The sequence below is a fragment of the Salvelinus alpinus genome, chromosome 15 (assembly GCF_045679555.1).
Source record: "Salvelinus alpinus chromosome 15, SLU_Salpinus.1, whole genome shotgun sequence".
Taxonomy (NCBI): Eukaryota; Metazoa; Chordata; class Actinopteri; order Salmoniformes; family Salmonidae; genus Salvelinus; species Salvelinus alpinus.
In genome coordinates, this window is record NC_092100.1 from 3,345,167 (window position 1) to 3,357,681 (window position 12,515).

Here is a 12,515-nt window from a genome sequence, read left to right on the forward strand (position 1 = left end):
ATCCTCTGTGAAATCCTCCTGTAATGGGGCTGGGCATGGATACCTCTGAGCTCTGAATTTCCGGCCTGGCCTGAAAGACTAGATGTAACGACGAAAAACAAAAGGAAGGAGGTTGGTTGTAAAACGCGGATGTCTAGCAACCGAAATGTTAGCATTTTAGCAACATTGCAACTACTTAGCATGTTAGCTGACCCTTCCCCTACAAATTGTAGTTAATACATACCATACGAAACGTAACAAATCATACTGAATGGATTGCGCTATATACATTTTAAGGTAATTTCTAATTGAGCTGACATACGCAGAATGTACTGTGAATGCAGTCCATGCTAACACAGGAACATTGCCTTTTACATTTCAATGCTAAATGCGATATGCGATATGGACCTGTCCTCCCCATTTAGTTCTATAGCTGCTGGCTGGAACACTGTTGCCATGACAAAGGGCTACAGATCACTGTGCTCTCAGCGCTCTAGGTTAATGTTGGTCAAACTGTTGTGATGACAACTGGCTGTATGGACTATAAACACACTACACAGTGTTTACATCAAATCACCAGAGTGGAGGGGAGGGGAGAGGGGAGGAGGAGAGAGGAGGGGAGGAGGGGAGGAGGAGAGAAGACGAGAGGGGAGGAGGGGAGGAGGAGAGAGGAGGGGAGGAGGAGGGGGGGAGGAGAGAAGACGAGAGAGGAGGAGGGGAGGAGGGGGGAGGAGGAGGAGGAGAGAGGAGGGGAGGAGGAGAGAAGATGAGAGGGGAGGAGGAGAGGGGAGGAGGGGAGGAGGGGAGGAGGAGGGGAGGAGGAGAGAAGACGAGAGGGGAGGAGGGGAGGAGGAGGGGAGGAGGAGAGAAGACGAGAGGGGAGGAGGGGAGGAGGAGGGGAGGAGGGGAGGAGGAGGGGAGAGGAGAGGGGAGGAGGAGGAGGAGAGAGGAGGGGAGGGGAGAGGGGAGGAGGAGGAGGAGAGAGGAGGAGAGGGGAGGAGGGGAGGAGAGGGGAGGGCAAGAAAGGGGAGAGGAGAGGGGAGGGGAGGAGGAGGAGAGAGGAGAGGGGAGGGGAGGAGGAGGAGAGAGGAGAGGGGAGGAGGAGAGGGGAGAGGAGAGGGGAGGAGGAGGGGAGGAGGAGAGAAGACGAGAGGGGAGGAGGGGAGGAGAGGGGAGAGGGGAGGAGGAGGAGGAGAGAGGAGGGGAGAGGGGAGGAGGAGGGGAGGAGGGGAGGAGAGGGGAGAGCAAGAAAGGGGAGAGGAGAGGGGAGGGGAGGAGGAGGAGAGAGGAGGGGAGGAGGGGAGGAGAGGTGAGGGCAAGAAAGGGGAGAGGAGAGGGGAGGGGAGGAGGAGGAGAGAGGAGAGGGGAGGAGGAGGAGGAGGAGAAAAGATGAGAATATTGTTAATAAACTAAGCTTCCCTCGATGTAATGATAACTGCCTCATTTTCAACTCTTGGATGTCAATTGTATTGAAAGGATGAATTCATCTGAATTTGTTGAAGTGATCTGTAGTCAACTGTGGAAATGAAGCCATTACAACTCTGTATCCTAGGTTTCTGAGACAAATCCTTTGAGATTCTTGGCCAACTATATTATGGGTCTTTGGTTCATGAAGTTTATTTTACAAGTTGTATTTCAGGTCTTCAACATGCGGCAACAATGGCCTGGTGGCGGGGGTGATGAGCAAGTACTTTGAGCCTGTCCTGGACCGTGAGTGGTCGTTCTACTGCTGTCGCTACAGCCGCCGCTGCCCCTACTCCTGCTGGTAAGTCCCCTACGTCTAACCCTACCTAATCTTAACCTAACCTTAACCCAACCTAAACCTAACCTTACACTACCCTACCCAATCTTAACCTAACCTTAACCCAACCTTAACCTAACCTTACACTACCCTACCCAACCTTAACCTAACCCTACCCAACCTAAACCTAACCTTACACTACCCTACCCAACCTTAACCTAACCCTACCCAATCTTAACCTAACCTTAACCCAACCTAAACCTAACCTTACACTACCCTACCCAACCTTAACCTAACCCTACCCAATCTTAACCTAACCTTAACCCAACCTAAACCTAACCTTACACTACCCTACCCAATCTTAACCTAACCCTAACCAACCTAAACCTAACCTTACACTACCCTACCCAACCTTAACCTAACCCTACCCAACCTAAACCTAACCTTACACTACCCTACCCAACCTTAACCTAACCCTACCCAACCTAACCTTACACTACCCTACCCAATCTAACCCTACCCAATCTAACCCTACCCAATCTAACCTAACCTTAACCTAACCTAAACCTAACCCTAACCCAATCTAACCCTACCCAACCTTAACCTAACCCTAACCCAGCCTAACCCTACCCAACCTAAACCTAACCCTAACCCAGCCTAACCCTACCCAACCTTAACCTAACCCTACCTTAACCTTACCCAACCTAACCCTACTCTCTCTCTCTCTCACAAATCTTGCTGCTGTGATGGCACACTGTGGAATTTCTCCGAGTAGATATGGGAGTTTATCAAAATTGGATTTGTTTTCAAATTCTTTGTGGATCTGTGTAATCTGAGGGAAATATGTCTCTCTAATATGGTCATACATTGGGCAGGAGGTTAGGAAGTGCAGCTCAGTTTCCACCTCATTTTGTGGGCAGTGTGCACATAGCACATAGTCTTCTCTTGAGAGCCATGTCTGCCTACGGCGGCATTTCTCAATAGCAAGGCTATGCTCACTGAGTCTGTACATAGTCAAAGCTTTCCTTAAGTTTGGGTCAGTCACAGTGGTCAGGTATTCTGCCACTGTGTACTCTCTCTCTCTCTCTCTCTCTCTCTCTCTCTCTCTCTCTCTCTCTCTCTCTCTCTCTCTCTCTCTCTCTCTCTCTCTCTCTCTCTCTCTCTCTCTCTCTCTCTCTCTCTCTCTCTCTCTCTCTCTCTCTCTCTCTCTCTCTCTCTCTCTCTCTCTCTCTCTCTCAATTCAATTCAATTCAAGGGGCTTTATTGGCATGGGAAACATGTGTTAACATTGCCAAAGCAAGTGAGGTAGATAATACACAAAAGTGAAATAAACAATACAAATTAACAGTAAACATTACACATACAGAAGTTTCAAAACAAGAAAGACATTACAAATGTCATATTATATATATACAGTGTTGTAACAATGTACAAATGGTTAAAGCACACAAGTTAAAATAAATAAGCATAAATATGGGTTGTATTTACAATGGTGTTTGTTCTTCACTGGTTGCCCTTTTCTTGTGGCAACAGGTCTCTCTCTCTCTCTCTCTCTCTCTCTCTCTCTCTCTCTCTCTCTCTCTCTCTCTCTCTCTCTCTCTCTCTCTCTCTCTCTCTCTCTCTCGTCTTTATTATTTTGGAACCTTTGTGAGTACTGTTTACTGTTCATTTTTTATTGTTTATTTTACTTTTGTTTACTATCTATCTCATTTGCTTTGGCAATAAATCCCGGGAGAGAGCGAGGGAGATTTCAAATGTCATATTATGTCTATATACAGGGTTGCAACAATGTGCAAATAGTTCAAGTACACAAGGGAAAATAAATAAACATCTCTCTCTCTCTCTCTCTCCATAGGAAATCAATGGAGGTGCCTGGGCAATACAGAGAGGAGGGGGAGTTTGTCATCCCCGGCTATGGCTACTTCATCAGAGGAGCCCAGACCACCTTCGATGGAGTTCTCAGGTCTGTAGACTGTAGCTGCAGGTCATTCATTGGTCAGTTAGTTAGTTAGTTATCTAGCTAGTTAGTTTGTTAGTTAGTTATCTAGCTAGTTAGTTTGTTAGTTCGTTAGTTAGTTATCTAGCTAGTTAGTTATCTAGCTAGTTTGTTAGTTAGTTAGCTAGTTATATGGCTAGTTAGTTAGTTAGCTAGTTAGTTAGCTAGTTATCTAGCTAGTTAGTTAGTTATCTAGCTAGTTAGTTTGTTAGTTAGTTATCTAGCTAGTTAGTTAGTTATATAGCTAGTTAGTTAGTTATCTAGCTAGTTAGTTAGTTATCTAGCTAGTTAGTTAGTTATCTAGTAATTTAGCTAGTTAGTTAGTAATTTAGCTAGTTAGTTAGTTATCTAGCTAGTTAGTTAGTTAGTTCGTTCGTTAGTTAGTTCATTAGTCAGTCAGTCAGTCAGTCAGTTAGTTAGTTATTTAGTTAGTTAGTTCGTTCAGGGGCCGAGTACAGACTACTGTCTGTAGTAGCTGGAGTTTGGAGTGGCTCCTTCCAACTCATGTCTGGTATTGCATGGTAGAAGCATTGCAGTTGCATTGTAGTAGCTTGGAATGGTAGTATTTTTAATCTTCTATCTCTACTCTAAAAAACGAAAGTATCCATCCAACTACTCACTGTGGAAAACAACCTGCCATTCACATCCATCCAACTACTCACTGTGGAAAACAACCTGCCATTCACATCCATCCAACTACTCACTGTGGAAAACAACCTGCCATTCACATCCATCCAACTACTCACTGTGGAAAACAACCTGTCATTCACATCCATCCAACTACTCACTGTGGAAAACAACCTGCCATTCACATCCATCCAACTACTCACTGTGGAAAACAACCTGCCGTTCACATCCATCCAACTACTCACTGTGGAAAACAACCTGCCATTCACATCCATCCAACTACTCACTGTGGAAAACAACCTGCCATTCACATCCATCCAACTACTCACTGTGAAAAACAACCTGCCGTTCACATCCATCCAACTACTCACTGTGGAAAACAACCTGCCGTTCACATCCATCCAACTACTCACTGTGGAAAACAACCTGCCATTCACATCCATCCAACTACTCTCTGTGGAAAACAACCTGCCGTTCACATCCATCCAACTACTCACTGTGGAAAACATCCTGCCATTCACATCCATCCAACTACTCACTGTGGAAAACAACCTGCCATTCACATCCATCCAACTACTCACTGTGGAAACAGCCTGTCTTTCACATCCTGTCTGTCTGTCTGTCTGTCTGTCTGTCTGTCTGGCGGTGTCTGTCTGTCGGTGTCTGTCTGTCTTTCTGTATTTCTGTCTGTTTGCCTGTCTGATAACCTTCTTCTCTCTTTTTGTTTGTTGCAGAGATCGGCAGTGGAAGTACATTGTGTGCAGAATGACCGATTTCGACTGTGAATTTGAGAATTTATAGATGTACATTCAGACCCGGTAAACAAGGCGATGGCCACTGCTGTTTGGCGAAGAGAGTCCCGTGTGCGACAAACCGCTGGTCTACTACCATCGACCAAACAGATGCTTCCCTCTACATGAATTTGTCTTTCACTTCAACCACTAAAGTACGACTACACAAACCCACAATAGCAACAGATCCCCAGAATCATTAAGCCCGTTATTCACATCCCCTCCCAGAATCATTAAGTCCATTATTCACATCCCCAGAATCATTAAGTCCATTATTCACATCCCCAGAATCATTAAGTCCATTATTCACATCCCCTCCCAGAATCATTAAGTCCATTATTCACATCCCCTGAATCATTACGTCCATTATTCACATCCCCAGAATCATTAAGTCCATTATTCACATCCCCAGAGTCATTAAGCCCATTATTCACATCCCCAGAGTCATTAAGCCCATTATTCACATCCCCAGAATCATTAAGTCCATTATTCCCCTCCCAGTATCATTAAGTCCATTATTCACATCCCCAGTATCATTAAGTCCATTATTCCCCTCCCAGAGTCATTAAGTCCATTATTCACATCCCCAGAATCATTAAGCCCATTATTCACATCCCCAGAATCATTAAGTCCATTATTCACATCCCCAGAATCATTAAGCCCATTATTCACATCCCCAGAATCATTAAGCCTATTATTCACATCCCCAGAATCATTAAGTCCATTATTCACATCCCCAGTATCATTAAGTCCATTATTCACATCCCCAGAATCATTAAGTCCATTATTCACATCCCCTCCCAGAGTCATTAAGTCCATTATTCACATCCCCAGAGTCATTAAGCCCATTATTCACCCTTGTTAATGACATCTCACTCTTTACTATTAATATTTCATTATTCATGATTCTTGATAATAACCATGTTTGTTTTATTTTTTGGGATGAATGTTACGTTAAGTTTTAGATGTCAAATCACTTATCTTTATATCTATCATAGCACCATAGCAATATAAATAAAATGTCTGTGTACAGTACTTAGCCTACTTTTCAAAATGAAAAAAATCAAGTAATGTCTCTACTTGTTATGCTAAATAAAAGTCCAATGGTTGAACGATATGGGAGTATCAGAGTGTATCAGTTTGTGTTCAGTTGGTAGAGCATAGAGCACGGTTCAGTTGGTAGAGCACGGTTCAGTTGGTAGAGCACGGTTCAGTTGGTAGAGCATAGAGCACGGTTCAGTTGGTAGAGCACGGTTCAGTTGGTAGAGCACGGTTCAGTTGGTAGAGCACGGCTCAGTTGGTAGAGCATAGAGCACGGTTCAGTTGGTAGAGCACGGTTCAGTTAGTAGAGCACGGTTCAGTTGGTAGAGCACGGCTCAGTTGGTAGAGCACGGTTCAGTTGGTAGAGCACGGCTCAGTTGCTAGAGCACGGCTCAGTTGGTAGAGCATAGAGCACGGTTCAGTTGGTAGAGCACGGTTCAGTTGGTAGAGCACGGTTCAGTTGGTAGAGCACGGTTCAGTTGGTAGAGCATAGAGCACGGTTCAGTTGGTAGAGCATAGAGCACGGTTCAGTTGGTAGAGCACGGTTCAGTTGGTAGAGCATAGAGCACGGTTCAGTTGGTAGAGCACGGTTCAGTTGGTAGAGCACGGTTCAGTTGGTAGAGCATAGAGCACGGTTCAGTTGGTAGAGCACGGTTCAGTTGGTAGAGCACGGTTCAGTTGGTAGAGCACGGTTCAGTTGGTAGAGCACGGTTCAGTTGGTAGAGCATAGAGCATGGTTCAGTTGGTAGAGCATAGAGCACGGTTCAGTTGGTAGAGCACGGTTCAGTTGGTAGAGCACGGTTCAGTTGGTAGAGCATAGAGCACGGTTCAGTTGGTAGAGCACGGTTCAGTTGGTAGAGCACGGTTCAGTTGGTAGAGCACGGTTCAGTTGGTAGAGCACGGTTCAGTTGGTAGAGCACGGTTCAGTTGGTAGAGCACGGTTCAGTTGGTAGAGCACGGTTCAGTTGGTAGAGCATAGAGCACGGTTCAGTTGGTAGAGCATAGAGCACGGTTCAGTTGGTAGAGCACGGTTCAGTTGGTAGAGCATAGAGCACGGTTCAGTTGGTAGAGCACGGTTCAGTTGGTAGAGCACGGTTCAGTTGGTAGAGCACGGTTCAGTTGGTAGAGCACGGTTCAGTTGGTAGAGCATAGAGCACGGTTCAGTTGGTAGAGCACGGTTCAGTTGGTAGAGCATGGTTCAGTTGGTAGAGCACGGTTCAGTTGGTAGAGCACGGTTCAGTTGGTAGAGCACGGTTCAGTTGGTAGAGCACGGTTCAGTTGGTAGAGCATAGAGCACGGTTCAGTTGGTAGAGCACGGTTCAGTTGGTAGAGCACGGTTCAGTTGGTAGAGCACGGTTCAGTTGGTAGAGCACGGTTCAGTTGGTAGAGCATAGAGCACGGTTCAGTTGGTAGAGCATAGAGCACGGTTCAGTTGGTAGAGCACGGTTCAGTTGGTAGAGCACGGTTCAGTTGGTAGAACATAGAGCACGGTTCAGTTGGTAGAGCACGGTTCAGTTGGTAGAGCACGGTTCAGTTGGTAGAGCACGGTTCAGTTGGTAGAGCACGGTTCAGTTGGTAGAGCACGGTTCAGTTGGTAGAGCATAGAGCACGGTTCAGTTGGTAGAGCATAGAGCACGGTTCAGTTGGTAGAGCACGGTTCAGTTGGTAGAGCATAGAGCACGGTTCAGTTGGTAGAGCACGGTTCAGTTGGTAGAGCACGGTTCAGTTGGTAGAGCATAGAGCACGGTTCAGTTGGTAGAGCACGGTTCAGTTGGTAGAGCACGGTTCAGTTGGTAGAGCACGGTTCAGTTGGTAGAGCATAGAGCATGGTTCAGTTGGTAGAGCATAGAGCACGGTTCAGTTGGTAGAGCACGGTTCAGTTGGTAGAGCACGGTTCAGTTGGTAGAGCATAGAGCACGGTTCAGTTGGTAGAGCACGGTTCAGTTGGTAGAGCACGGTTCAGTTGGTAGAGCACGGTTCAGTTGGTAGAGCACGGTTCAGTTGGTAGAGCACGGTTCAGTTGGTAGAGCACGGTTCAGTTGGTAGAGCATAGAGCACGGTTCAGTTGGTAGAGCATAGAGCACGGTTCAGTTGGTAGAGCACGGTTCAGTTGGTAGAGCATAGAGCACGGTTCAGTTGGTAGAGCACGGTTCAGTTGGTAGAGCACGGTTCAGTTGGTAGAGCATAGAGCACGGTTCAGTTGGTAGAGCACGGTTCAGTTGGTAGAGCACGGTTCAGTTGGTAGAGCACGGTTCAGTTGGTAGAGCACGGTTCAGTTGGTAGAGCATAGAGCATGGTTCAGTTGGTAGAGCATAGAGCACGGTTCAGTTGGTAGAGCACGGTTCAGTTGGTAGAGCACGGTTCAGTTGGTAGAGCATAGAGCACGGTTCAGTTGGTAGAGCACGGTTCAGTTGGTAGAGCACGGTTCAGTTGGTAGAGCACGGTTCAGTTGGTAGAGCACGGTTCAGTTGGTAGAGCACGGTTCAGTTGGTAGAGCACGGTTCAGTTGGTAGAGCATAGAGCACGGTTCAGTTGGTAGAGCACGGTTCAGTTGGTAGAGCACGGTTCAGTTGGTAGAGCACGGTTCAGTTGGTAGAGCACGGTTCAGTTGGTAGAGCATAGAGCACGGTTCAGTTGGTAGAGCATAGAGCACGGTTCAGTTGGTAGAGCACGGTTCAGTTGGTAGAGCACGGTTCAGTTGGTAGAGCATAGAGCACGGTTCAGTTGGTAGAGCACGGTTCAGTTGGTAGAGCACGGTTCAGTTGGTAGAGCACGGTTCAGTTGGTAGAGCATAGAGCACGGTTCAGTTGGTAGAGCACGGTTCAGTTGGTAGAGCACGGTTCAGTTGGTAGAGCATAGAGCACGGTTCAGTTGGTAGAGCACGGTTCAGTTGGTAGAGCACGGTTCAGTTGGTAGAGCACGGTTCAGTTGGTAGAGCACGGTTCAGTTGGTAGAGCACGGTTCAGTTGGTAGAGCACGGTTCAGTTGGTAGAGCATAGAGCACGGTTCAGTTGGTAGAGCACGGTTCAGTTGGTAGAGCACGGTTCAGTTGGTAGAGCACGGTTCAGTTGGTAGAGCACGGTTCAGTTGGTAGAGCATAGAGCACGGTTCAGTTGGTAGAGCATAGAGCACGGTTCAGTTGGTAGAGCACGGTTCAGTTGGTAGAGCACGGTTCAGTTGGTAGAGCACGGTTCAGTTGGTAGAGCATAGAGCACGGTTCAGTTGGTAGAGCACGGTTCAGTTGGTAGAGCACGGTTCAGTTGGTAGAGCATAGAGCACGGTTCAGTTGGTAGAGCACGGTTCAGTTGGTAGAGCACGGTTCAGTTGGTAGAGCACGGTTCAGTTGGTAGAGCACGGTTCAGTTGGTAGAGCATAGAGCATGGTTCAGTTGGTAGAGCATAGAGCACGGTTCAGTTGGTAGAGCACGGTTCAGTTGGTAGAGCACGGTTCAGTTGGTAGAGCATAGAGCACGGTTCAGTTGGTAGAGCACGGTTCAGTTGGTAGAGCACGGTTCAGTTGGTAGAGCACGGTTCAGTTGGTAGAGCACGGTTCAGTTGGTAGAGCACGGTTCAGTTGGTAGAGCACGGTTCAGTTGGTAGAGCATAGAGCACGGTTCAGTTGGTAGAGCATAGAGCACGGTTCAGTTGGTAGAGCACGGTTCAGTTGGTAGAGCATAGAGCACGGTTCAGTTGGTAGAGCACGGTTCAGTTGGTAGAGCATAGAGCACGGTTCAGTTGGTAGAGCACGGTTCAGTTGGTAGAGCACGGTTCAGTTGGTAGAGCACGGTTCAGTTGGTAGAGCACGGTTCAGTTGGTAGAGCATAGAGCATGGTTCAGTTGGTAGAGCATAGAGCACGGTTCAGTTGGTAGAGCACGGTTCAGTTGGTAGAGCACGGTTCAGTTGGTAGAGCATAGAGCACGGTTCAGTTGGTAGAGCACGGTTCAGTTGGTAGAGCACGGTTCAGTTGGTAGAGCACGGTTCAGTTGGTAGAGCACGGTTCAGTTGGTAGAGCACGGTTCAGTTGGTAGAGCACGGTTCAGTTGGTAGAGCATAGAGCACGGTTCAGTTGGTAGAGCACGGTTCAGTTGGTAGAGCACGGTTCAGTTGGTAGAGCACGGTTCAGTTGGTAGAGCACGGTTCAGTTGGTAGAGCATAGAGCACGGTTCAGTTGGTAGAGCATAGAGCACGGTTCAGTTGGTAGAGCACGGTTCAGTTGGTAGAGCACGGTTCAGTTGGTAGAGCATAGAGCACGGTTCAGTTGGTAGAGCACGGTTCAGTTGGTAGAGCACGGTTCAGTTGGTAGAGCACGGTTCAGTTGGTAGAGCATAGAGCACGGTTCAGTTGGTAGAGCACGGTTCAGTTGGTAGAGCACGGTTCAGTTGGTAGAGCATAGAGCACGGTTCAGTTGGTAGAGCACGGTTCAGTTGGTAGAGCACGGTTCAGTTGGTAGAGCACGGTTCAGTTGGTAGAGCACGGTTCAGTTGGTAGAGCACGGTTCAGTTGGTAGAGCACGGTTCAGTTGGTAGAGCATAGAGCACGGTTCAGTTGGTAGAGCACGGTTCAGTTGGTAGAGCACGGTTCAGTTGGTAGAGCACGGTTCAGTTGGTAGAGCACGGTTCAGTTGGTAGAGCATAGAGCACGGTTCAGTTGGTAGAGCATAGAGCACGGTTCAGTTGGTAGAGCACGGTTCAGTTGGTAGAGCACGGTTCAGTTGGTAGAGCATAGAGCACGGTTCAGTTGGTAGAGCACGGTTCAGTTGGTAGAGCACGGTTCAGTTGGTAGAGCACGGTTCAGTTGGTAGAGCACGGTTCAGTTGGTAGAGCACGGTTCAGTTGGTAGAGCACGGTTCAGTTGGTAGAGCATAGAGCATGGTTCAGTTGGTAGAGCAGCCATTACCACGAGCTCGTCCTCCCTAATTAAGGTGCCACCAACCTCCTGTGTACCAAACACATGGAACCAATTTGTTTGACAACGTGTTTCCATCGATTCCATTCCAGCCATTACAGTGAGTCCCAGATTCCAGCCATTACAGTGAGTCCCAGATTCCAGCCATTACAGTGAGTCCCAGATTCCAGCCATTACAGTGAGTCCCAGATTCCAGCCATTACAGTGAGTCCCAGATTCCAGCCATTACAGTGAGTCCCAGATTCCAGCCATTACAGTGAGTCCCAGATTCCAGCCATTACAGTGAGTCCCAGATTCCAGCCATTACAGTGAGTCCCAGATTCCAGCCATTACAGTGAGTCCCAGATTCCAGCCATTACAGTGAGTCCCAGATTCCAGCCATTACAGTGAGTCCCAGATTCCAGCCATTACAGTGAGTCCCAGATTCCAGCCTGGTCCCAGATCTGTTTGTGCTGTCTTGCCAACTGCAGATCAGTGACCAGGCTAGCAATGTTTCCATAGAGAGCTAAGTATCCAAGGGTCCATTATATATATTTTTATTTTATTTAACCTTTATTTAACTAGGCAAGTCAGTTATATAAAGTGCAGTGAATAAACTTAATGAGGGCAGAGCCAGCAGGAGTTAAGAGCCAACAGAAGAAAATACATTTAATAGTTCTGGTAAGTTCCAGAATCTTCCAGTTAACAGTGTGATTACGTCTCAAATGTCATCCTATTCCCTGTATGGTGCACCATCGGCCGGGTCGAAAGTAGTGCACTACACAGGGAATAGGGTACCGTTTGGGACGCGGCCTACGTGAATAAAACAATGACCGGGCGTTGTAGTCACCGCTCCATTCAGCTATCTACATCACAGGCCATAAACCTCTCATTCATTCTGCTACACTACCCGGGAATCCACCAATGAAGAAGCCAGCAGTGATAATGACGCTTTTGTTTGTGGTCTCTACCAGCAGGGAGGGAGGGAGGGAGGGAGAGGGGGGGATAGGGAGGGAGAGGGAGAGGGAGAGGGAGAGGGAGGGAGGGAGGGAGGGAGGGAGGGGGAGAGAGAGAGAGAGAGAGAGAGAGAGAGGGAGGGGGAGGGAGAGAGAGAGGGAGGGGGAGGGAGAGAGAGGGAGGGAGGGAGGGGGAGTGGCTGTGAACCAGTGTCTTAAAACCACCTTTACACCTTCAGGTTCCCACCCAACGGGTTTTATTTCCTCCTGTTGGGAAATACAAGGGTAACAGGTGGAAAATAATAGGTTGGTTATACAGGTGTAGGATCTCAATCTGATCACCCTGTTGTTGAAGGACATGCAAAGTTGTAGCGTATTAAAGTTTATTTTTTTTTTTTATCGAAAGCTTGTAATTTCCACTTTAAAATGTCAGACTTGATTTGAATCTAAAAATGTATCAACCACTACAGACATCTCCACTCAGCCAGGGAATGAGGCTC

At 47.5% G+C, this 12,515-nt stretch overlaps 1 protein-coding gene across 1 annotated transcript in view; it reads left to right on the top strand.

Annotated features, from left to right (window-relative positions):
* Positions 1 to 6,251, top strand: part of dpt (dermatopontin) — a 32,518-nt gene extending 26,267 nt beyond the window's left edge. Inside the window, exons 3-5 of the mRNA XM_071342267.1 lie at positions 1,619 to 1,744; positions 3,576 to 3,683; positions 5,078 to 6,251. Of these exons, the coding sequence (XP_071198368.1) occupies positions 1,619 to 1,744; positions 3,576 to 3,683; positions 5,078 to 5,144 (301 nt within the window). The 3' untranslated portion in view covers positions 5,145 to 6,251. The remainder of the gene's footprint in view (positions 1 to 1,618; positions 1,745 to 3,575; positions 3,684 to 5,077) is intronic.
* Positions 6,252 to 12,515: the final 6,264 nt, after the last annotated feature.